The sequence below is a fragment of the Brachionichthys hirsutus genome, chromosome 7 (assembly GCF_040956055.1).
Source record: "Brachionichthys hirsutus isolate HB-005 chromosome 7, CSIRO-AGI_Bhir_v1, whole genome shotgun sequence".
Taxonomy (NCBI): domain Eukaryota; kingdom Metazoa; phylum Chordata; class Actinopteri; order Lophiiformes; family Brachionichthyidae; genus Brachionichthys; species Brachionichthys hirsutus.
In genome coordinates this window covers 14035264-14060272 of record NC_090903.1, presented here as the reverse complement: position 1 = coordinate 14060272, position 25009 = coordinate 14035264, and the positions used below count along the sequence as shown (strand labels likewise).

Genomic DNA, 25009 nt, shown 5'->3' with positions numbered 1-25009 from the left:
GGCGAGGACTGAATCAACAGCAGTACATTGATTAATTACTGATTCCTACTGGTGTCTTCTGTTTTCTCAGAGGACTACGCGTCCATGTGTAACCTTCCCCTGGGGGGCCGGCAGCGGCCGTACGGTCGCGACGCCCTGGTCGCCGGTCCGGATCACGAATATGAAGTGGGTCCGTATTATGACAACGAGGAGCGTGAGTATCCGGGCCCACCCGGAGCAGCTTCTGTGTTGCGCATGCTAACATCTAATCGGTTTCAGGATGGTTTGTTTTTGTTTGTTTTTTCCTCCGCAGATCGATACAGGCCGTTTGAGGGTCTGCAAGCGGAGGAGTGCGGGATCCTGAACGGCTGTGAGAACGGTCGGTGTGTGCGGGTCCAGGAGGGCTACACCTGCGACTGCTTCGACGGATACACCCTGGATCTGTCCCGAATGGCCTGCATCGGTAAGAGGGTCTCGCACATAGAAAGCTAGCGTCGCTGCCGTGTTTTCACGCGTCTCTTTCTCCGTCTGCAGACGTGAACGAATGCTCAGAGCTAAACAAGCGGATGTCGTTGTGTAAAAACGCAAAGTGCATCAACACAGTGGGTTCCTACCAGTGTGTGTGTCTGCCGGGCTTCACCGCCTCCGACAAACCCAACTACTGCGTGGAAGACAAGACGCGCCAGACATCGGCACGCACACAGTGAGCGTGGACGGACAGCAGAGGGCGGCACGAGGCATTCAAACCACACGCACAAACTTTATTAGCACACAGGTGAGGACGGCCGCTGTTCAGTCACTACCAAAGAGCTAACAGCTGATGATCCCAAACACCCGACTGCTGATGATCAGCTCCGTGGAGGATATTCTGCGGGTTGTATTATAAAAACACGGACTGTGCCTTTAACGATCTAATGATAATCCCTTGAATGAACTCAGTCTTATTCTCATATCTTTGACCATCATTTAAATCTAACCCAGATCCGTGCCTGCTGTCTCTCGGTGTCCTGATCGTTACTCATTTCCTGCATTTCCCTTCTGTTTGTTCTTTGTTGTTGTTGTTTTTTTTTACAATACTGTTGTAATGTATTTCTTATATATTTTTTAGTGGTTTTACATTGTGGACATTTTTAATAAATTCCCCCTAAAAATATATATATAAAGCATTCTCAATGTTAAGGTCTAAATTTATATTTATAAAACATTAAACCTATATCCAATCAGTGCGTACTCTACCTTTTGCTACTCACAATCACCTTAGCATAAAGTAAATCTCCAACACTTTGTTTTTATCGGAGCTTCATCCCTGGAGTTGATGGTGATGTCACCGCGATGACATCACCGAATGCCTCCATCCTGTTGACCTCTCACTTACTGGACTCTTGTCTCATCAGTAGTCGATGAATGAACATTATCTCGGCTGCAAAGTGCTGCTGCAGCTGTTAAATGATGTCGTTATGTCTTCATGACTATATCAGGATGTTGCAGCATCTTTTACGGAGTTGATTTTATGTTCTGTAAAGCAGAAGATGTGCATGACTGGGGGAAAAATCTAGAAAACAATGCAAAAATATTTATTCCTGCCGCCTTAATTGTGGAAGTGCCTTGAAATATCTCGTGAAACCGAACACAGTCTGAATTATTACATATTTAAAGTATGTTACAGGTATAATATGTATGTTTTGTCCGTCGGTTTTATGGTTGTTTCTGTTTTTATGTTGGAAGAGACCATTTTGCTCATTCAAAGTATTGACAAACCCATTGGACTTGTTCTGGGGGGTAGGGGGGGTCGGGTCCAAGTGATCGTCGACCCAGAACGATATTTTATCTGTGAAGAAGCCAGCCGCCTGCTCCCTCCATCCTCATCCCTCCGCCTGATTAAAAAAACAGGCTTGTTTCTATACTGCAGCATCACCAAATGACTCGTAAGAGCTCTACGTTTATTTACCGGAAGATTTTCAGTGAAACGTTAAACAGTCTTCCTGTTTCTAACTGGGTTCGTGTAAAGAGGAGCTGATTTCTCTCCTCCGCCGCTCCCAAGAAGACGGAAACGAAATCAACTGTTCACCTTTTTCACTTTGAGGTCTTACCGTGCTACAAAGCTGCTACGGCAAGGGTGAGAAGAAACGTTCAACGCATGAGTGCAGAGAACGGTTGTTTGTAATTTGTAAATGGAAAAATAGCTTCTTCCCCCCCCCCCTTCTATAAATTCATATTAATATTAAACATCTTGGTAATGAACTACAAAGGCTTCCATGTTAAGTTCTACCGCAGTTCCTGTTTGCATCCTGCATCGGTAGAAGCGGCTGCGCCCTCTCCCTTGCACATCCATCTGTCCTAAATTATATAATTGATTGATATATCAGTCTGAAAAAAAAACACACCATCCACAAAGCCATCACTGTAATAAGAACTTTATAAAAACGACAAATCAACAAAGCGTTTGTCTGCTGGTGATTTCAACTCAGCAGACACATAAAAAAAAAAGTGAAGCATTTATTGGTAATTTATTGACCCTCCGTGTCGTCGGCTGGATTTCATTTGGAGCGTTCAGTTTATTCTTCAAACTAAAGTACAAAAACATCAACTCAAGTGAAGAGATCACTCAGACTCTACTATAAAAAGAAATTTGCCAGCATGACAAAACGCCGCGAGCCCAGTGTTAGCCGGTAAGCTACAGCACAGGAGAAAATATCTGCACAACTCCATTAATCGACATCGAGACCGACTCCAGCACTCACAACAAGCAGAAAGCATCAGCCGCTCACGGGGATCTAAACGACTGGCAGGCACAGCTGAAGTACGTTTATGCGTTAGCTTGGACGCTAACGCAGAAAGAGCAAACTCATCCTTTGGGTCCTGAGCTGCTAACGGCTAACGGGGTTGACTCCCATCACCTGCAGATGTCTGGATACCGATCAGCACCGTTAGTCCTCAGCTACGTTCACAGCATGTCGTCTTCGCCGCCGCCGTACATGTCCGCCAGCTTCTTGAAGCGGGGCCCCCACTCGTTCAGACGTTCGTAGTCCTGGTCCCCGCTGCTGGACGAGTTCAGAGACGAGAGGCTCCCCCCGTCGGAGCCGCCGCCTTCGTAGTCGAACACCAGCAGGGAGTCGTAGGGCGGCGCCGTCGGGTCGTTGTCAGCTGCCTTCAGGTTCTGAGGAGGAGCAGGGGACAAACTCGTTTTAGGGGATGTCTCGGAATACCCCGGACCACTCGAATGATAAACGACCTCACGGTAACGCGAGCGTCATTTTTGTGCGACCCCCCCCCCCGTGACTCACATGGTCGATGAAGTTGCCGATTTCCTCTGGGTTGGTGGGACGAGGCTGGTACTGAGGAGCCGGCATGAAGGTCGGCGCCACGTCGTTCCTGAACACCTCAGGCCGGTTGTCCAGGCCGCAGTGGAGGACGCCCAGGTCGTAGTCCTGGAGAACACGCAGAGACAATAAATGAAAACATGTTTGTCTCTACGGTAAGTGTCCTCCTTTACAGGACAGAGACTTTTACGGGATCCCTTTAAACCCGATCCCGGGCCGGGTTCAAGAGTACCTGATCGTCCTCGCCACCTCCCTCTTCGTCGTAGTAGTAGATGTTGTCTCTGGTATCGTTGTCCTGCAGGAGAGGCTCCTGCTTCTCCCCTCGCCTCCGCCTGGCGAAGAGCAGCAGCAGCAACACGAGCACTGGACACACAGATGGAACAGAAGTTAAACCCATTCAGCCGCGGGCGATTCCTTCCAAGCCGAAGTCAACAAGGCTCAACCGGAAGACTTACTGAGCAGCAACAGGACGGCTCCCAGGATTCCCAGGATGATGGGAAGGTCGGTTCCACCTGCCAAGCGGCCTTTGCAGTGCACTTCTGCTCCGGTGCAGTCGCACACCGTGGCCTGGATGGTGCTGGTCTGGTCCAGGCCCTGGTTGTCTGAAACCTTCATCACCACGGTGTACTCGGCAGGAGGCAGCTCGGTGATCAAGCTAAGAATGATGGCCGTCTCTGCAACAAAGAGGAGAACAGAAGAACATAAATTATAGATTATTTCTTTCAGATTCTGATTTCAAAAGTAACAGAATATTTCAGAGCCCATGCAGCGATATCCTTACACTTGGCTGTTATACCAGATCTCACCACTAGGTGTCAGATTTGACAGCCTCACTTCCATTAGGCACGGAACGTTCCTTTTTATTTCTCTCAGTAACCTTTACATTCGTCCGACTGTCTACAGATATTTTAACCTCATCTCTCCCCCCCTTCAACGTACTGGAGTCGTTCATTCTCGCGGTCCAGTTGTTCTTTGACACGCCCTGCAAGGAGACGCCGTACGGAGCGGCGAATCCCGGTCCATCTCGATCCGTTACCAGCAGCAGCTGAGACACCGGTTCTTTGTTACACACCTGGGAGGACACAACGTCAAGTTCAAGCCTTAAAACAATCGCCGACAAAATACCGCAAACATGGCGCGATGAAAAATGTTTCTGGTGGGGGGGGGGGGGGAGGGGCGCACCTTGATGATGCGTTCCTCGATTGTGGGTGCGTTGTCGTTGACGTCTTCAAGCCTGATGATCAGGGTGCCGGTTCCTGTGGCTGGGACTTCATCTGGTGACGCGACAAACACGCATCAGCTCACAACCGGGTGAAGTTCAACCTGCGTTCCTCTCCCAAAGCAGGGCCGCGGGGCCGCGAACACATCCCACCTACCGTTGTCGTATGCACCGATGAGTGCTTTGTACACGTCGTCCTTCACGAAGGTGGACTCTCTGTCCATGGGGCTTTTCACCTTAATCAGGCCCGTCTCTTTGTCCACACTGAGCCAGCCTGCAGGGTCACGAACAATTCTATACCTGGACAGAAAGAAGGCAAAACGCTGTGAGATCGACACACTTCACGACGCCGCCGACTCCCAGAACACACTTGGAAAAAGAAAGTCCGTCTCCCGTCTTACTCGACTTTTTGTTTGCGCGCCAGGTCTGGATCTGAAGCGGTGTACTGCACCACGTCACTGTCCACATCGAGGTCCTCCCGTTTTGAGACGAGCTTCTCCGCCGGGTCGAAGATGGGCGCTTCATTGACGTCCGTCACGCTCACCACCACTGTGGCCGTGGCGGTGGGCAGCGGCGTCGCGAAGGGAACCTCGTTCTCCACGGCAACCAACAGAGTGTGCTTGGAGCTCTTCTCAAAATCAAGACCCTGGTTTGGGCAAAAGCAGAGAAGCACAATTTACGAGACAAACATCCAAGTCAGATAAACGCGGAACGTTTCTTGACCCAGAATTATTTGATGAACAGCTTTTGCTGACAGAACTCCAGCTTTGCTTCCTACCTTGGCAGTAGAGATAAATCCTTCCTGCTTGTTCGGTCCCGTTCTCACGCTGAAAAGTCCATCAGGATCACCGCTGACGATGGTGAACTTGGCGTTCCAGGCTGGAGATTGTGGCACGTCGCCATCTGTCACCGAGAGCATGGCGATCTGAATGCCCACCTTGTTCTCTTCCACCTCGGCTTCGTACTAGGAAAACGGGAGCGACACAAAGCGGTAAGCCGGGCGCTAGCCGGAGAACCCCGATCACCGATCCTCATCAACTAGCTCACAGCGGCAGCGGACCGAACCATCGGCTGCGAACGGGACGAGCGAGCAAACAATACATTCCCACTGAAAAACAGAGACTGTACTTACGGTGCGCCGAGTGAAGGTCGGAGCGTTGTCGTTGCTGTCCGTGACGGTAAGGATGACCTTTGCCCTCCCGGTCAGGCCTCTTCCCAACATGTCTGCTACTTCCACCTCCAGAGTGTACTTTGGGTATTTCTGTTACAGAGATGCAAAATAAAGTTTGGAAAGAGAGCTTTGTTCTTATGTGACTTCATATATTCCCTGTATGCTGCTCTTGCTTGCTTTCTCCAATCCTCACTTTGATTTGTTTCTATTCATATCGTTATCATCACCTCCCTGATCTTCTATAATCAAGTTGACATTAACGTTCCACATCTCAGATATCACCGAATCTAACCAGCATAAACTTTAACAGGATGCATATTAAAAACAAAACGAGAGCATCACCTCTCTGTCGAGCCCATTCGCGTTGACGAGGATGGCGCCGTTGTTGTTGTTGATCAGAAACATTTCGTCAGAAGGCAGCGTTGGATCCTGACTTACAATACGGTAGCGAATATCAGAGTTGTCGTTGCTTTCCTCATCTGCATCCGTAGCCAGAACCTTCATCACCTCAAAATCTGGGAGGGAAGGGAGCCAGCAGTGGAAATGAAGAAGAGAAGCTTCTACACGCATCAGGGCATTGTATTTAAGACTCAGAAAGTAAAAAACAAAATAGAAGACTGCGGCATGGCATACCAGTCAGTTAAACCTTTTTTTAAATTTCATAAAGTGTAATAAATGAAGTAATTATATATATATATATATAAACTAATGATCACTAATCCCATTTGGGACTGGAACTACATAATTTCTCTGTAAATGTTTCATTACTTTTTGGTGATGCCTCGGCAACTTCCCCCAGATACGTGTCCTGGGTGAATTCTGGATTATTGTCGTTCTGGTCAATGACATTTATGACAATCTCCATGGGCTCTTCTGCGGTTCGTCCACCAGCTACGTTAGCATGCGCTTGAAACTGCACACAGATAAACACACGAGTAATCGTCATTCCGTATAGAGGAGCATGAGAGAAGTGCTTCGGCACAAAGAGACCAAGAACCCTGGATTAAAAGACAAGAATGAGGAACTTATGAAACAAAACAAGAACATGAAGCACAGAAGCGATTATTGAGACCACAACTAATGGCGAGTAGATATTGGTGTACAGTAGTCCCTCATTTTCCGCGGGGGTTACGTTCCAAAAATAACCAGCAATGTAGTAATCTTTATTTTTTTTCAATTATTATACATGCACATATATGTTTTAAGGCTGTAAAACCCCTCCCCACACACTTTATACACGTTTAACAGTCAGGCATTAATCTAAATAGATTGGTTTCATTCTATAATACTGAAACAAAGATCAAAACCTTTTCAGAACTAAACATTTGTTGGAGAAATAAGAATATATAGTATGTACAGTAAACGTTTTCCTGTTAATAGTGTTAAGGCGTGCAGGTCGAGGAAAGAGCCGCGTGGAGTGCAAAAGAACAAATATTCTACTCGTGCTGTCTTTAGCCTCTCGTGGGCTGCTTTATTGGATAGCTTAGCACAGCGGAACGGCAGCGGCTACATGTATCAACAGGAAGAAACAAAACCCAAAAGGGACGTGACGTTTATGCTCCTACAAAAAGCCTCTTTTTCCACAGAGAATAAGAGCGCTATAAAACAATCGCTTAACAAATAAACATGATAGTTTTTAGAAAACGAATTTAATTGTAATGATCAACCTACGAGGTTGAACACATGAGAAATGATTAATAGCGACTCGCGCGTACTTCAGTTCCTCTGACCGCGCCTCTTCGTCCTTGCGCCGCTTCAAGGCGCGTTCAAGTGCAAAAAATAAAATCGGAAAAATTGCATTAAAACTCCGCGAAGCAGCGGAAGATGAACCGCATTATATCGAGGGACTACTGTAATAGTTATTGCAAGTGCATAATCAAAAGTATATCGGTAATATTATATTCCTATTTTTTTTACTTTAATTACAACCCCCCCCCCCCCGTCAACAAAAAAAATTGCCCGTCATGAAACCGGTCTGTGGAAGGACAAACGTTGGGGACCGCTGGTCTCGTCTACAGGAAAATGGACGGACGGACGGGGAAGGCGCGTGGCGCTTACCATGTACTTGGATTGCTTCTCTCTGTCCAGCGGTTGCGTCAGACGCAGCATACCGGTGGTTCTGTCCATGAAGAAGAGACCCACGGGATCGACATCAGCTCCTGGACCGCTGATGCTGTATTCGATCCTCACCAATGCATCTTCGTTTGAACGGATCTGGACAGCACAAACCAGGAGACATCTCGATCACCGACGGCAACAGCAGTCACGACAACGCAGAACGATGTCGACGACAGCGCGCGGGGGGGGGGGCACTCCTCTCACCTGAGCTATGTCCAGGGGGTAGGGTCCTCTGTCGTTCTCCGAAACACTGAGGGGAGGAATAACCCAGTCCCTCTTCCTCCTTCGAAGACCTCCGGTAGACTTGGGGAAGAACAGAACAGGGGCTGCTGGTTCTGGTGCATTCTGGGTAAACACACACAAACGGTGCAAGGTTGACCAACACGCATCCGAACTTGGGTGCGTTAGTTACAGCGAGCGTGGCCTTGATTTTAAAACAACAAGTAGTAGACGGCACGAAAGCTGATGCCCTGCGAGCGCGGCTAAGCTAAGGAGCTAGTGCGCCTTTCCCCTTCATCGATAGCTGCAAAGGAAAAACAGGGAACAAGTCGACACAAGCAACGAAGCCTCTCCCGAGTGACGAGAGCTGGGCGACGCTTCAGAACCGGCGCAAGCGGCCACGCTGACGGAGACGCGATCAGGAGTGGGTCCGGATCTTGGACAGGTGGCCTTATTTGAACCAGTTTTAAAGAACTTAAAACTTGGGCAAGACCAGATCACGTACGTTTCGTCTTACCTCTGTGCTTTTAGCCGCCTCTCCTCCAGTAAGGTGGGTTTCCTGGTTGCGGTCTCCGTAGCGACGCTCACCACGTCGGCGGTCACACCGATGATGCTTCCCTCCGTACAACGCCGTAACGGGAAGGCTTATGTTCCTGTGCTTCGAGTCCAAGGGGAAGAGGAAGAAGTTCCACTGTCCACGGTGAAGCGCAACAGGTCTCTTCACCTGGAGGGGGGGGGGGGACACTCATCATCACTGGATTTCTAACTCCTCTAACTTGATATTATTGTTCTAGCTGATCTTTCAGGGTTCCAGTCTCGAGCAGTGACGTCCACTGACCGTCAGCGTGCCGTCCGGATGAACTCTCACACGCGTGTCGTTAGCGACGAAGGGGAAACGCCTGCGGCCCGTGCAGTCAGAGAAGTTCACTGGGATTGGACAAAAGAAACAGCCGAGTCACAAACGAGAAGAAAGAAAGACAAACGCGATGACCAACAGGTCCAAATATCTGGCGCCGAGGGCTTTGTATAGCCGTCGGGAACGTGAAAACATAAGGAAGCAGAAGAAACCAATCCTGCAAAGCACGGGAGAAAATGAAAAGTGACCGACGATAAAGTGAGTTTCCCCGAACGGCCGCACGCGTGTGCAGACGCATCCAGAGAAAACAAAGAAATCCATCTCAACCCCACGGACTTAGTGCAAAAACATTATAATCAAGCGCTCCTGAAAACCTGCAGAGCCGGTCCGGGGACTGTGCGGCGCCCTGCGGCATTGATCCTCATGCTGGGACCTGACGTGTTTGGGCTACATGTGGGAACAATGTGAAGAAGAATCCGTCGAAAAACAGTTCATATACGCCCATTGTTCTGGTTTTCACGCTTCTGTGGTCACAAAGTGTGACATTAATCCGTTTTAAATCGTACATGAAGTGTCTGGATGGGAGCTGCGTGCCAAATAAACATTTAAAACCTGATCAATCGCCGTCGCTTCACTCCTCCGGCTATCGGTGAATGAAAATGCTAGATCGAGAGCACCCAACCACCTGCTAGCAAGCACGGCTGTTTAATAGATAACTAAACAAAAGGAACAATAATCAGGAAGTATTTGCACGTCTTGGATGCCATATAAACGCCGTTTAACCCGTGAATGCGCTGCAGGACATCGGTCTCCCGAGCAGAGCGACATCCAGGTGACGTCAAAACGCCTCCGTGTCGTCGCACTCAGCAACCCACAGTTTCAGTCCGACGGGTCTGCATCAGGCAACAAAGCAGCGTTCCGGATCTTTCTCACCTTTGCCGAGCCTGTAGTTCCTATTCAGCGTCTTCCTGGTGAGAGTGAAGATCAACTCTTCTGTTTGGAACCCAGGTACGCACGAATCCTCAGCGGGCGCAGAAGCCGAGTTCTGGGGTAGAATAAAGAAAAAAGAAGCCTTTTAATGAATCAGAAATCAAACGCGTGAAAAGAGCCGCTGCAAGACAAACGGATGAAGCGGGTTTTTTTTACCACTCGTGTGTATTTTTTGTTTAAAATCACATTTTTGCAACTATTAAATCAGTATTTCTATTCCATACTACTCTCTGCAGCCCGAGTGTTTTTATTTATACAGAATATTAAATAAATTGCAATAGCTTTAAATCTAGAAAAATCAAACTTCCTGTATAAAATCTAAACCGGAAGCTGCACAGCATTGATATGCGTCGTCATAGTTACTGTGATGTCACCACCACGATGATGATTTTACTCAGAAGTGGATTCACCAATCTGCTGCGATATGGAACCAGGTGTTTGCACCGTCTCCCTTAACGTACTCTTACCCCCCCATCCACAAACAGATTATAATCTCCCAGACCTGGATTATGATCTGGATCCAGATGTTGACATCAGGAGTCTTCTCTGCCTGATTATTATTATTTTATTGTTCTTTTTCCAGGACATAATGTTCATGTTTAGTCCAGCTTGTTATTCCCGATTAGACATTTGCTCTGTTTGTAACTTTTATTCTCTTTATTCCTCTTTTTTGTCTTTGCGCCGTTTCGTTTTGACAGTCTAGATTTCACTTCTGTGTTTAAGACGTTATCCAATAACCGATCACTATTATTAATTATAGAGTCCCTTCTACACAAAATGTAACAAAATCTGACAACTAAAATATAACGAAACACAATCCGGACATGTAGCCGGATTAAAACATACTCGAGCAACAAAAATTTTCGATTTAAAAACGAAGGAGATTTGAATAAGTGTTTGTAATCGATCAGTCCCAATCATGTCGGATTGGAGTTTAACCTGCTCTTACGTCATCAACAGGATAAGGGCGAGGCTGATGAGGAATCCTCGAGGGCGGAAGAATTCATTTAAAAAAAAGGCGATTTTAAATGTTTGGGGGTTGAATAAACTTAGACTTCACTTTTAAACAATTTACGAATTTGTCTTTTACGTCAGTTTTGATCAAATCAATTAAAAAAAATAAAATAAAAACGTTTCAAAGTCGGTTTCGACGACGTAAATTTAAATCCATGATTTGCTTGTTTAGTAGCTTCCTGCGAGGTTACGACATTAGCGAAGCGAAAACGTCCAAAGTTAAGACGAAAACTCACCTGAAAAACGACGATTAACGCGGTAAAAACCGCCAACCGAGCGGCCCCCATCGGTCCGCGAGTCCTCCCGACGGAGAGGAAGTGAGTTAAAAGTGGTTTTATTCCTCCGTGAACCGCCGTCGCGTCGCCTTTTCGCCTTTTCTCCCGAAGCTAGTTTCAGCTCTGACTTTAGCCGGACGCCTTCCGCGCAGGTACTCTCGGCCGGTGACGTCAGCTCGCAGGTGCGCAGGTTCCGCCTTCCTGATATGGTCATACAAGCCCAGCCCAGCCAGGTATGAGGAAACAGATACCCGGTTCGTTTCTGCCCGATTCCGATTGGTCAATCAGTTTAAAGCGGCTAATCATCGATAGGAACCCGAAGCTGTTCAGTTCACCGACTCATTTCCTCTTTGCTGACAAACCAGACAACTTCTCTCTCTCTCTCTCTCTCTCTCTGACACACGCACACAAACACACACACACAGAGCCTCCCATTAATCTACAACCATGTTGAAAGTCACCCGTCTTTAAAGCAATTTACGTTTAAATTTAAGGTGCAAATATTCTGCCTTTAAGGAGCAACAATTCCACCTGAGCCCTTTTCTCTGTTCCTAAACCCTGCCAGTCAGTACCGAGGGCTCCGCCACTCCGTGTGAAAATATGTCTACAATTCCATCATGTGCTGAAATATTGTCAACAATTTAAATAAAAAACAGATCTGAACATGAGGAATAATTAGAAGACATTAAAATAGAGACTAAGTGGGGATCAGATCTTATTTGGGGTCATTATTAGTCGCTCCCCCCCCCCCCCCCCCCCAGTTCCAGAAGAGCGTCCATGAATTGGGGCTTTCAAAGGGCTATTAAGTGATGTTATCTTCTTCCTCTCCATCTGTCATCCATGCATCCCACAGAAAGACGGAGAGATGTTGAGGCGGTGGAAAGACTGGCCACCACTTAACCGGCAAAAGAGGGTGAAGTGAGAAGAGGAGGAGGAGGAGGAGGAGGAGGAGGAGGAGGAGTGGGAGTGGGAGTGGGAGTGGGAGCGCGGCACTGAGCTCAGATAACGCCCTTAGTTTGGTCAGGAAGAAGGGAGCCATTCAGCTGTTATCATGAGTTTAATGCAGGGTGTAACGTTTAATCTACTTCATACTAAACTCCCCCCGTCAGAGGTCAAGATCATCCTGATTGGCTGACCTCAGCCAATGAGAGGAGGAGTTACATCATGCCATCACTAGTGTTTTGTTTTGTCTTGCGACAACTTAAATAGACATTTCAAACGGCTTGCCTTCAAACCCAACAAGGCGGAGTCAAGGAAAGCGTCGTCGTCATGGCAACACTGCCATTGTGTGGTATAGTTTTCCAACACTGCATCATCCGTTATAAAGCAGCTGAAACGACTCAGCGAGTGAGACAAAGTTTATCCTGACCTGATTCCTTTTTTTATCCAAAGCATGTCTTTATCTCACCTCCTGCACACAAAGAAGCACCGTGTCCTTCCACTATCACGCTGGAATGTGGAGCTGCAGAGCAGCTTGAGCCTCATTAATGAGGAGCTGCCAGAGAAAGAAATCTAAATGTTATCTCCCCAAATACCGAATAAAAATAAACCCGAGGGACGTTCCCATCTGCTTCAGTTGTACTGTGTGGCTTTATTCCAGACATTGCCACTGTGTGAATATTACCAGCTAACTGCAGTGAAAGTCCAGCCCCCCCCCTGGATGGTGTGTTTGCGGACTGTAATCAATAATCAATGAGTAGCTGCCGTGGGATCAAATTCAGGGGGGGGGGACTCAGTTGCTTTTCTTTCACTTTCAGTCTTTGGGAGAAAAAGAAATTCCCCAAATCAAAGTCTCAAACTTTTTTTTTTTTCCAAGGCGTTCAACTGAATCTCATGGCCTAGGTTGCCATGGAGATGGCATTTTGTCAGTTGTGCTTTTTTTTTTGTGTGTGCGTGAAGACTGAACTTTAAAACTTGACAATGCAGAGGCAGAACATCTGCACGTGTCTTTCATATCAGTGCGGCCGGCGGCCATTAAGAGAATTCATTTCGGATCAAACAGAACTCGGCCCGGTTACCACGGCGTTTCCTGCTTTGCTGCGCCGCAGTGAAGGCGAGTCAATCATCAACTCTTGAGTCAATATCATGTTCATCCCATTCCAGACGGCTGATCTGACTTCCTGTCACGGCCCAAAAAGAGTGTGACCCGTCTGGGGGTTTACCAGTCCTCTAGGAACCACATACCAGACCCAGGTCCTATCTGGTCACCCGGAAAAATGCATGGAATAGACTAGGAGAGCGCAGACCTCCACCAAGCAGCTCAGCCCCCCCCACCCCTATATTGTGTTGGGAATATTACCAGGAATAGATGATAAGAGTTTGGTGATGATCCAGAAGAGATTCTGGATTCAGGATCATTTTGAATTTTTCGTTTCAGAATGTGTTCCTCAATATCTCGGTTGATTATTGACCGATGTTTATGGAATCGGACACAGTCGTGTAGGGCGGGGGCTTCTATCTCACCACCGAATTCCATCCGGATCGGATCCTGAATGGAGTCAGTAAGATTTAAAAACTCTGATTCACTTTTACGTTTCATGGTTGGTGTATAAAGTTACCAAGAAACAGTTTAGAACCCTTTGATGATGATCCAGATCACCATGGGAACGGCGTAAATCCAATGAAGAGGGGAACGAGCTGCTCGGCGGAGCTCTGTGCTTTTCTAGTTTGGGAATGCTGTTGGTTTGCGTCCCTTTGTCTCTTCTGGCGGTGATGGAGAAGAGTCCGGCGATGTTAGTCCACGTCTGCAGCTGACGACAGCGTAAAAGCACCATCATCCAGTAATGGGCCTGCTGGACTTCCTGTTAAAAGCCCAGGCCATTCACAGGCTTTTAGTTCCCATCAAACGTTTATGGGAAGCCTTTCCCTTTCTGACCGGAGCTGGGGATGCACTACACGAGTCGCCACAGACAGGAGTTTACTTTAAGCCAGGTTAGTGCGTGGGTGTCGGCGGAGGGCAGGCCCGGTCACGACTGCTTTTCCTGGAATGTGTTGTGCTGTGGTTTCACCTGAGGAGGGGGGGGGGGGGTGAGAGATCGTCTTTCTCCTGATTGTTTCAGCACATTGTTTACAGCCTCGCCGCTAAACTGAGGCTGATGACAGAGCAGCTCGTCACGCCTGGGAGAGCTTAAAGGTCAAAAAAAGCATCGCAAGAGTCCAACGGCCAAAACTACGGCGGGGAGAGACTATCTATCTATCTATCCATCCATCTATCTATCTATCTATCTATCTATCTATCTATCTATCTATCTATCTATCTATAATGTTCTGCAAGGCTAACAGAGAATAAGGAAGTGATAGGAATCTATGTCTCTAAGAACTGAAGAAATAAAGATGATATGAAGGTGAGGTGATAAAAAAAAAGCAGCTGGAAAAGATGATAAATGATCGTTGACGATCTGAACTCACGGCGTCACGATGAGCTAAATGAAGATTCAGATCAGTATCGTCACCCCCCCCCCCCTGGGGGCCTTGTGAGTCATGCTGTGATGAAGGAACTCAGACTGAAACTCTGCTGAAAGATCCCCCCGCCCCCCCCCCCCCCAACCCTAACCTCAACCCTAACCTCAACCCGTCACCTTGTGTAGGAGGCGGGGGCTACGATAACGCCCTCTGCTCTACGCTCCATCGCCGGCCCGAGTACGACTGAAGGGACAGTTTTAACAGAGCTGCCCTTCAGTCTGAACGTCACACCGTTGCTGGACGTCCATCCAAAAGACGAGAAGAAGTGGAACCGCTGGAAACGCCGTGACGGGGCGCCGATGGATGACGGGGCGCCGTTCCCACACAGGCCACAACCCCAGAGATGCAGAGGTCATTTCCTGTCATCTCTGCCGTGGGAACGGAGCACCCACTTCTCCTTTTCTATACGCCGCTGCTGATCGTCGTAGCGACGGCAGCAGATTCCACTGTGATTATTTATAGATTAAGCTGCTGCCTCACAGCAAGAAGGTCGTGGGTTCAGATCCTCCTCGGACCTTTTGTGTGTGGAGTTTGCATGTTCCTAGCCGTGTTCTCCAGCTTCAGAAGCGGTTACTCTAAATTGTGATTATCAGATGGGATAGGCTTTCTTTTTTTTTGGTTTGTTTTGTCCCGGTATGACCTCCCTCTTGGAGTCAGACCTCCTGGGAACGCACCCCGGTGCCAGTGCCGAGCCTTCCTGGACCAGATCCATGATGCTGCTGGAAAGAAAAAGGCTTGGCTTCTGTTGTTGTTGACTTCATTAACCAAAACCTGCAGGAACTCAGGCGCCGACACACCGATCGCACCCTCATTTTACTTACTTCACCACAAATCCTGACTATGGAATGCGAGATTTTCTCCCAGCGGGGAATCGATGAATTCCTCTGCAATTCCCAATCCCGTCTCTAATCTCTGGGAAGGCACCAACAGCCCGAGGGCAGGGCCTGTCTGCTGTTTACCTCAGAGAAAGCTCCTGACCACACCTCACGCCGTAACCTCCTTTTATCCTGACGGGTTAACTACCAGTGTGCTGCCACGGCTCTGTGAGTCTAGGTGTGGTTCCCCTTTAGAATTACAGCCTTTGTCATTATGCAAACACGGCGAAGACAGAGCGAGCAGAGGAGGAAGCATGGAACTTTATTTTTCATCTATGGACCCATGTATTTATTAAGATAATTTAAAAAAAGGGATCAACTGTTCACGCCGTCTTCTCGCTTTCCTCAAAATGCTCGTCAAGCGCAGACACGACTCAAGCCCTCCAGCTGAGCTCACAGCCGGGCTGGGTGGGGCGTCTTTTATTTCAATGCAAATACAGGCACGCACACACACACGCACACGCACACACACACAGTGGCTGCAACAGACAGACAAGCATCAACACACCCACAGATCGGCTTCCTGTGAAGCAGTTTTCTTTTGGTCAGAGATGAAGAAATCAATGACATCATCACAGAGGCAGAGAAATATTACAAAGTTGAAAAACGTTTTTATTGCATCATATAAATATATATACCGGTATATATTTTAATCAAAAGTTAAGATTTAAAATTTTTTTTAGGTCTTTTGGAGTGTTTGGGGTTGAAGGATAGGAGACAGGAAACGGATAAAAAATAATCAATTTTTAACTGGCGCCGAGAAGGTTTGATGTCTCTGATGTCCACCCCACCGCCTCAGACTCCATCCGCTCAGTCCTTCGGTCTTTGGTTTGCTTTCGTGAAATGGTTCTCCTCCGGGTCTGTTGGGCCCAGACTTCCTTTGCACTGATAGGAAGACGCTTGAGGTGGTGGGAATCTGGTCAGGACACTTTGTGGTAAAACCCACAACGCACTGGACATAGTGGACATATAGGACACCTCTCATTTGGTCAGGGGACGCCTTTGGATCTGCAAGGAGGAGGGGAAACATGTTGATGAGGACAGGGACTTCTGGAATCCTGTTAAAACCTCCTGTCACCGTGATATAAACAAAAGAATGTTAAAAACAGCTTCAGCCATACAATCCAGTGACGCGCATAGGAGCTAAAAGCCACACCGAGCACAAGAGGAGGGTGATGGCAACACGAGTATGGTTCATTTTAAAGGTTCACATTCACATCAGGGAGTGGATATGAAAATAGATTTCATATGTATATTTGAAGTGCTCATTTGGTGCAAATAGACAGAGGCTATATGTATGGAACAAAGGCAGCAATGTGATCTGCACCTCCCCCAAGCCCATTAAACCCTGGGCTCGCTGTGACTTGCAGTGAAACAGACAGGAATGCTGCAAAACCTGATTCATCGAACTGCCACCGTTCTGCAAATGCATGAAAAGGCGTCAATAATTCCTTACAAACCTGTGAAGAATTTAATTTTTTTTATAATAAATTATCAAATACAATTAAGCATTGTAATTTAGTACCAGAGAGAATTATGTTCACCTTGGAAGCAAAAGTAATTCGTTTCCCCTCTGGGCCACGTTGAGTTCAGGTGAGTGTCATTAATGAGTTTGTCTCCATCTGTTGGGCGATTATGGTATTATGACTTGAAATTATGTTTTTTTTAAATCTTACCAATACTTTCATACTTTACTGTGGTAGCCCTGAAGTCCACTATAGCAAGTGCATAGAAAGAAAAGAATGACGGCAAAAAAACTTTATGAAAAATCATGATTTGATTTCAGATGGTTTTTTTAAAACATACTTTCCGATATTACTTGATTTGTGTGACCTTGTATCTCAGATAAGAATGTTAAAACACAAAGATACTTGAACTACATAATTAGACCACTTAACACTCTAATAACATTGATATAAATATATATATAAATAACAGCATTGAGACAGACGAATGTGTAGCAAAATCATTTTTTTTATTAAAAGATGATGCAGTGATGTAAGAAAGTACTATGAAATGTAATCCGATGGACAATTGTAACTTTTGTCTGCTGATGGAGAGTCCTCCCCGTCCTCTGAAGCCCGGACTGGACTAGTTCAGTGTGCTTCCATACCGGTACATACATACATACATATATACTACATACATACACACATACATACATACATACATACGTACTACATACGGGTGAAGAGCCATCTCTGCAATCGATGCAAGATGAAATTGGTTGACTTGCCTTGAATCACCCGCCGAGGCTTACCTCCCTCCTCTGGTCACGTCAACAATATAAGCATAAGGAAGAAAATGAATGCAATGCCCAGGGCGTGTGTGCGTGTGCGTGTGTGTGTGTGTGTGTGTGTGTGAGTATCTTAAGAACAAGGAGCTGAACTGTACAAGAGGAAAAAAACCGAGCCGATTCCTCATCAACATCATCCGAAGGATCAGTCTCGTTGTGCTGCACAGCAACTAGGGCTTCTTCTTCTTCTTGTCCTTCTTCCTTTTCTCCTTCTTCTTCTTTTTCTTTTTAGGCGATTTTGTTTTCGCCGCTCTTCCTCTGCCGTCATCACTACTGTCACTGCTTCCGTTTTTTATTTTCCACTTTCCTTCGCCGTCACACGAAGGATTCCCCTTGCTCCCGACCGGCTGCCGCTCCTCCTCTGCCTCCTCCTTGACCCTGACGGGAGCCGTCGGTCCTCGGGACAGGGTTATGACCATCTTCTCCTTCCTCATCTCTTCGTGCAGGGAGATGTTTTCCTGTCTGGCTCTGTGGTCATCTTGGCGTTTGTTTCTGTGATCCCTCTCGTCTATCCCGTCGTGCTGGCAGTTGGCGTGAACTTTGGAGTCTCCCGAATCTCTGTGGTCTTTGTGATCTCTCCTGTCTGCAGAGTTGCTGCCGAGTATGTCCGCCTGCGTTTTCTGGTCACGACAAACAGAAAACAATACTGAAGTATGAAAACCAAAACTGTTAACTAAACGCCACAATGTGATGGAGTGTAGTTTTTTTCTACGGGCTTGTATGTAAACATTAAATAATGCAGCTGAATTTCACGTTCATTTTTTTTTACCTCCACCATGGAGGTTATGTTTTTGACTTTTAGCAAAATAACTCAATAGTTTCTGGACGGATCTTGAGGAAATGATCAGGAAATGTTGGGAATGTTACCAGGAACAGATAAATACATTTTGGTGATGAATCCAGAAGGGATCCTGGATCACTTTGAAATTCTCATTAACATTGCAGTAAATGGAGCTTCAACATTTGTTCCTCATAACTAGTTTTTTTTTAGCGTTTTTCCCAACGGACAAATTTATACCAATTAATTAAACAGAGAAGAAAAAAAGGAATTTAAAATGTTGCTGTAACAGATTTACGTAACCAGAAGCTAATGCTAGCTAATCCTGGTTATGCTTCATTCCTGGATTTCATCAGCTAGCAAACATCAATAACATCTCTCCATAGAAATCAAAGTTATTTGACATGACGTTACATCACCGCGTAGAATTAACAAATGATTTAAAAAGCAAAAAATATTTTATTTGTTTTCTCGGGTAATAAACTATTTAGACTAAATGATGTGATCTGAAATCATGCATTTAACCACTTATTCAAGCAAAAGTTACACATATTAAATTCTGTTTCTTAAATTCATCCTCTCTCAGAACACGCCAACACGGAGATGGAAACAGAATAGGAAACGTGCTTACGTTTTTAGAGACGCTATGGTGGGTGGCTGCGTGATTTTCAGCACTTCTCAAATCTCCGATGAACTCCTCGCAATTCTGGCAGTAAAACCCAATTACTGGTCTCAGAAAATTCAAACCTGCAAATGTACAGGAAAAGCATGGCAGCATGTGGAATATTCCAACGCGTAGTAGACAATGAAGGTCAAATAAACGCAGGTCTGTGTTCAGAAGAAACTGCTTTACCGTCCTCTTTCATCAAGTCCACCATTTCTTTCATCAATGTTTCCATTTGACTCATTCTGGCTCGTTTCTGCCGCTTCCTTCTCTCATCATCGCCTGCCTGGGAAACACAGTTTGAACATTAGGCGCTCGTGTTCCCAGCGGGCCGACGCTCCGATGTTCGCTCGCCACATCATTTACCTTGTCTCCGCCGGGGTATCTCTGAGATGTGCCGCTGCCATCACCTTTTGCCCTCTTGTCCTTTGTCGCTAAAGGAAGGGAGAACACCAAAATACGGTTTTCTACTTCAGAAGCATTAAAACAAGAGGCCATAATTTGTCGAGACGTTGGGCAGATCCCAGCTGTCACAAAATCTCATCCTTGACAACTGGAGAGAAAAAGATCCCAAACTAAGTGGCACTTATTTCAATGCTAAACGAATAGCATTTTAACAGACAATAAGTCACGCCTTAGGTGTGCAGATTTCTTTTTTTGCCAGTTGGTCTGCCTGACTAAACGCTCAGAAAGTTTTAAAGTTGCAATCTTTTGGGAATTTTTGCCTTTAAGAGTCGACAGGAAGTCATGATGGATGCGAGACGATACGAAGCTTCACTACGTGGGGGCAAGTGCTCTAAGAGCTCTGCTATTTGTGATTCATTCTTTGGGTTACAATTGAGGATTAGTACCTTTGATCAGCGACTGAAGAGACTCCAGAGCTTGCCGAACCTTCGGGTCTTTCAGTGCTGGCATTGCCAAACCTGCTGCCGTTGGGCCTGAACTTGGAGGAGGCGCGGGACGCGGCGGTTTCATCTCCTGCTGCTCCTGCACCTTGGCTATGATCTCATTGAGGTCTGTTGGGCCCAGACCTTTTAACATGTTCTTGATCTTTTCGTGGTCAAGGACGGAAAAGAATGAGCCCAAGGAAGAGATTTGACGAGGTACCTCCGGATTGCCGAAGCTACCCAAAACGGGCTTGTTCTGAGAAAGAGCATCCGTTTCCTGTAGCGTGGCAAGTTTTCCAACCTGGGGAAATGCTATGGCGGCTGGTTTGCCTTCATTCCCGTACAGGAATGACTCCTCATCTTCGAGCTCAGCAGCCTTCTGAGCGGTGTAGTCCTCGTGACTTTGAGCCTGGAGCCAGGAAAAGTCGCTCCCTACTCTGTCATGAGGAAGGAGCACGCTGTCGGTGTCCAACGACGCCGAATGGTCCTGGATGTGCCGTTGTTGATTGGACACGCACTCCGCTTTCGTTGGTTCATCCGAGCTCTGCGTAGAAAATGTCAAAACAATGACACAATTAACAAACGGTAGCTGCATCTTGGGAATATGCCAATTATTCCATGAAGTCCATCATGCTCGTCTTCAGACTCAAACCAGAGAGCAGAGTGAATGAGGAGCCTTACCTGAACTGTGAGGAGGGCTTCTTTGAGGGAGGGCAAGCGCTCCTCCAGCTCTTTGCTGCTCATGACCAGCTTCAGACCTTCTAACAGACTGTTCTCCATCTCGTTTTCACGGTTGTCAACACGGCCGTCGTAGCCGAGGCTGGGGCTCCTCCTCCTTTTTTTGTCTTTGCTTTCACTCTTTTCCAAACTGCTACTTCGTGATCTCCTGACTTGGCTTTTGCTCCGTACAGGACTCCTCTTCTTGCTTCGACTCCAACTGCGAGACCTGCTTTTGCTTCTTGCGCGACTCTTGCCACGAGCGCGACTTTTGTCCCTTCCTCTGCTTCGGCTGCGTGCACGGCTTTTGCTCCTCGCCCGGCTTTTGCTCCTTCCACGGCTCTTGGCTCGAGATTTGCCCCGGCTTCTGCCCCGGCTTCGACTGCGGCTCCTGCTCCTGGGTCCATGCTTCTTTAGCTCAGGGTCCGATTTTATTGCCTGCTTCAGGACACTTGCTGACTTCAATGCATCCGCCAGGTTGTAAGCCATGTCTCCTTTGAGATAGTCGGGGAGAGGCTTGTTGGCTGCGATGCATCTGAGGAACTCCTCACCAGCTCTGTCACTGGAATTCAACAATGCATGCGTTTCAAAAGGCAGCAGACAAAAATAAAATAGTACAGTTAACTCTTCCTGTTTGTACAAAACAAGTGACACATGCAGCAAATACCTGTTATCGCGAATGTGATGATCCACCGAAGCGGGTTTCCACTGTGGGAGCTGCAGTGGTTCTGCAGCGTGGCCTCCTGTACTACGGTCTATGGAGAAGCTGCTACAGGGGGGCTGTGAGCATTCAGAATTCATGTTATAGTGCCGTACAAGAAAAACGCAGTTGCATATTCAGACTATCCAAAGTATCCATAAATTGTAAATGCAAGGGGACAGTCATGCATGTCTTCTTTCTTTTGGAATCTCGCAGCGTGATTAAAACAGACAACTCACAGTATCCCCCCCCTATTGATCAGATAAACCTTGACATAGTGACACTAAAGAACAATTAAGCAACAATGGGGTTTTCTTCTGGACTACAGGACAATGTACAAAGATCTGCACACTGCTCACCAGAGGTTTGGAGGAAACTGATTTAAATTTGCTTTTTGATTGTAGGAAAATCACAAATGGACACCAGAACCTTCCTGGCGTTGGTAAAAAAATTAGTTGTTGTCAACTCCGAGTGAGCTGAATTCATCGGGAAATAAACGAGGGAACAACTTATCTGGTAAGTAAATGAATAACATTTAATATTACCATTATAGGATGATCTAAAATGAAATCTAACTCGACTAAAAGAACACTTTCCGTAATAATTTTAACATTGAAAATCCCATTTACGGATTTAAAAATCAGTTAAAAATACACATAAACTCCGATTCATTTTTACTTTTCATGGTTGGTGTATAAAAGATACCAAGAACAATCTAGAACCTTTGGATGATGATCCAGATCACCATGTGGACGGGGTAAATCAAATTAGGAGGGGAATGAGCTGATTGGTGGAGGTCTGCGCCGAGGACTTTTCTATTTTTCTTTACGACCAGAGACGACGCAAACGGGCTTAAAGAAAGACAGCAAGCAGCTTTCCTTTTAAAGTCGTGACAGATTTAGTATGATCGCTGTTGAATTACATTTGTGAGATAAAAAAAACAACAACAGCATGTTACTATGCTGTTTGAATACATGATATAAATGAAAAAAGAAAAATAATAATGCAGGGTTAATAAACACATTTGACAAACTATTCAGGCCTGCATTACTTTTGGTACTAAAAATGATTAAAACTAGCATTTACTAGTTAGAATGGAGAGAAGCAGGAGCCGCCGCCCATCGACTGTGCCATCAGTGCCACTTCGGTGAAAGGCCAGCGGGCTTTCCATAGACTTGCAGCAAATTTCCAAGCACCAATGCACGTTATCCGCTAACAACCGTCTCTCCAGCTATTGTAGCTTAGCATCTATCCATGCAAGCAGCTCCAAAGCATTTTACAGAAAGATATACAAATAAACTATGCTCATTCATTACCACTAGCTCGTTGCTAGCATGCGAATAAGAAATTGCACAAAAATTCTCAACTAACCCCCCCCCCCCCCAAAAAAATCAAAATATGGAAGAAGCCCATTGTCAGCTTAGGTTATTTTCCCAACCACAAAAGCAAATGGATTCTCTGTCAGATGTTGCAGTTTCCTCTACAAGCTGTCCATCTTCATTTCTTCCGACTGTCCAGCGGCTCCTTTCATTCCCAAAATACAGGCTGAAATTTAAGGGACGTAGCCTGTTAAAAGACAAGACATAGGATTACGAATCGTGTCCGTGACGGCCACGTCATTTTTGAAATGTAAAAATGGAAAACTTAATTTTGCTAAAATAATAGTAACTCAATGATAACCGCGAAATAATTTCCAGGCTGCATAAAGGTTTACGGTCATGTAACATTTAGCATAAATAAAACATGGCTTGCAAACATCTTTTTCTTTAAGTAGAACAAGGAAGACACTCCCACTGACCCTTTGGACGTAAAGCAGGCTCCACTGTGGCCGATCCGTTCCCTGCAGGCCGTCGATTACGCAGATGCGACGACCTCTTCTGTGCACGTCAGGAAAATGAGGCCTTTGCAGGAAAGTCCTAGATGGCAGCTAATATGTCGAAGCGGTTCTGTGGTCTGACAGCTCATTACAAGATGAGCAGACTCACTTTTATTAATCTGCATAAAATCCAAGCTGGATGAAACAGGAATGTCTCATTTCCATCAGTTTTGTGTGACAGGAGTTCGTTAACGACGTCCCTGGTTAACGTGTCGGCTGCAAACATTTGTACGGTAATTACTGATCAGCTAAATCTCAAACTGTATCAATATCAGAGAGGCTCAGAACTCTCAGGGCAACAATCTGAAAACGATTGTAGGATTGTAGGATCTGTAGGAAGAAGTCCACTGATCAATAAAGCCTTTCAGCTGGTCTCTGCGTTACAATAGGGAGAACAAAACCATGGCTGGATCAGAAAATACGACTCAGATGGGGGCACATGTTGATATTTACTTGTTTTCTAATGCAGGTGTATGTGAAGTATTCCATTATGAATATTCCTTCATTGACAATGTTCTGTCCAATAGTCAGAAAAGTACCGGCAACAAATATCACGCAACTCTGATGACAATTTAAATGAATTTTCAACAAACTTAAAAACTACTACTTAAAATTAAACCGTTAAGTATTTAAACACGTACTACTACTACTGTGCTGTACTGAGCCACTTCATCCAAGTCACTGAAGAACTTCTCCTCTAACTCGCCTCCTACCTGTGGAGCGTACCCACTACCAATATTCAATACGACACCCTCAATCTCCAGCTTCAAACTCCTCAGGCTTGATTCACCTCTAGAAAACTCTGCACAAACTCTTCCTATAAGACGGGGGCAGGCAAATGGCCCGATGGCTCCATTCCTCTTCCCATCTCCTCCGTTATCAACTTGAGTCCTGCTCCTGAGCTTCTGGCCTTGCTTCCTTCTCACCTGGTCACAAAACACATCCACCTTCCACATTCCTCCTCCTCCTCCTCATCACGTCCACCAGCTCTCTAGCTTTTCCAGGTCATCGTCCCAACATTGAAAGTCCCTCCTCTCAGTCCCAGCCTCTTCCATTCTTCCACCTTCCTCACCCTCCTCTTCGTCGCAGTCTTCGACCCACAGTGATCCAGTTTCCAGCAGCGTCCCGTGGGTTAACAACAACGCTGCTAACCCCGATCGATCCGGTATCTCTCTCTTATTTACATTGATCTGCATGTTACATGTGGTAAATCTTCACGCCGGATTCCATTCCCGACGCAACCCTCAGCATTTATCCGGGCTTGGGACCGACACAAGGGAGAAACTGTCAATGCTACGTTAGCTCCTGCTAACCGGACTACACAACTACATTTAATTCAAAGTAGGGCGTCTGTTTGTTCGTTTTTTTTTTAATTATTATTATTATTGCTTGCTAGCGTTGATTGGACGTTTACGTACCCTGGTGAAAGGCCCCGGTGGTGGTCCGCGATGGAGATAAAGTTGATCCGATGCCGAAAATGATCCACAAGGACCCGGAGGAAAGTGTACCGGCGGAGGACGAGGGCCACAAGGCCCGCTGAGTCGGAAAGGACCGTAAGGCGGCGGGCCGTGCGGAGCCTCGCCCGGGCGGTAC

General features: G+C 46.4%; 3 protein-coding genes across 3 annotated transcripts in view; 1 reads left to right on the top strand and 2 right to left on the bottom strand.

Moving 5' to 3' along the window:
• Window positions 1-687, top strand: part of ltbp1 (latent transforming growth factor beta binding protein 1) — a 30286-nt gene extending 29599 nt beyond the window's left edge. The window contains exons 26-28 of the mRNA XM_068741425.1: window positions 71-193; window positions 293-442; window positions 514-687. Coding sequence (XP_068597526.1) covers window positions 71-193; window positions 293-442; window positions 514-686 — 446 coding nt within the window. The 3' untranslated portion in view covers window position 687. The remainder of the gene's footprint in view (window positions 1-70; window positions 194-292; window positions 443-513) is intronic.
• Window positions 688-2915: 2228 nt separating this feature from the next.
• LOC137895900 (B-cadherin-like) lies at window positions 2916-11273 on the bottom strand. The gene is made up of 18 exons (XM_068741426.1): window positions 11123-11273; window positions 9816-9927; window positions 8865-8953; window positions 8544-8750; window positions 8012-8152; window positions 7748-7903; window positions 6458-6602; window positions 6032-6204; window positions 5651-5779; window positions 5297-5482; window positions 4920-5164; window positions 4676-4818; window positions 4482-4573; window positions 4239-4371; window positions 3755-3973; window positions 3532-3662; window positions 3264-3407; window positions 2916-3136 (listed from the first exon to the last, which is right to left on the bottom strand). The coding sequence occupies exons 1-18, from the start codon at window positions 11171-11173 to the stop codon at window positions 2924-2926; spliced, it is 2709 nt and encodes a 902-aa protein (XP_068597527.1). The 5' UTR covers window positions 11174-11273; the 3' UTR covers window positions 2916-2923.
• A 6222-nt stretch (window positions 11274-17495) lies between these two features.
• si:ch211-195b21.5 (splicing regulatory glutamine/lysine-rich protein 1) lies at window positions 17496-20157 on the bottom strand. The gene is made up of 5 exons (XM_068741711.1): window positions 20088-20157; window positions 19603-19670; window positions 19426-19522; window positions 19204-19319; window positions 17496-18414 (listed from the first exon to the last, which is right to left on the bottom strand). Exons 1-5 carry the CDS (start codon window positions 20149-20151, stop codon window positions 17965-17967), a joined length of 795 nt encoding a protein of 264 aa, XP_068597812.1. The 5' UTR covers window positions 20152-20157; the 3' UTR covers window positions 17496-17964.
• Between the last annotated feature and the right edge of the window lie 4852 nt (window positions 20158-25009).

Coding starts and splice junctions, on each gene's coding strand:
- LOC137895900 (XM_068741426.1), bottom strand. CDS start 11,173: ATGGGGGCCGCTCGGTTGGCGGTTTTTACCGCGTTAATCGTCGTTTTT. Junction 6,205..6,457: donor TGCCGAGGCATCACCAAAAA/GTAATGAAACAT, acceptor CTTCCCTCCCAG/ATTTTGAGGTGATGAAGGTT. Junction 5,483..5,650: donor CGACCTTCACTCGGCGCACC/GTAAGTACAGTC, acceptor CCGTTTTCCTAG/TACGAAGCCGAGGTGGAAGA.
- si:ch211-195b21.5 (XM_068741711.1), bottom strand. CDS start 20,151: ATGCCAGCACTGAAAGACCCGAAGGTTCGGCAAGCTCTGGAGTCTCTT. Junction 19,320..19,425: donor GGACTTGATGAAAGAGGACG/GTAAAGCAGTTT, acceptor GTACATTTGCAG/GTTTGAATTTTCTGAGACCA. Junction 18,415..19,203: donor ACCATAGCGTCTCTAAAAAC/GTAAGCACGTTT, acceptor TGTCGTGACCAG/AAAACGCAGGCGGACATACT.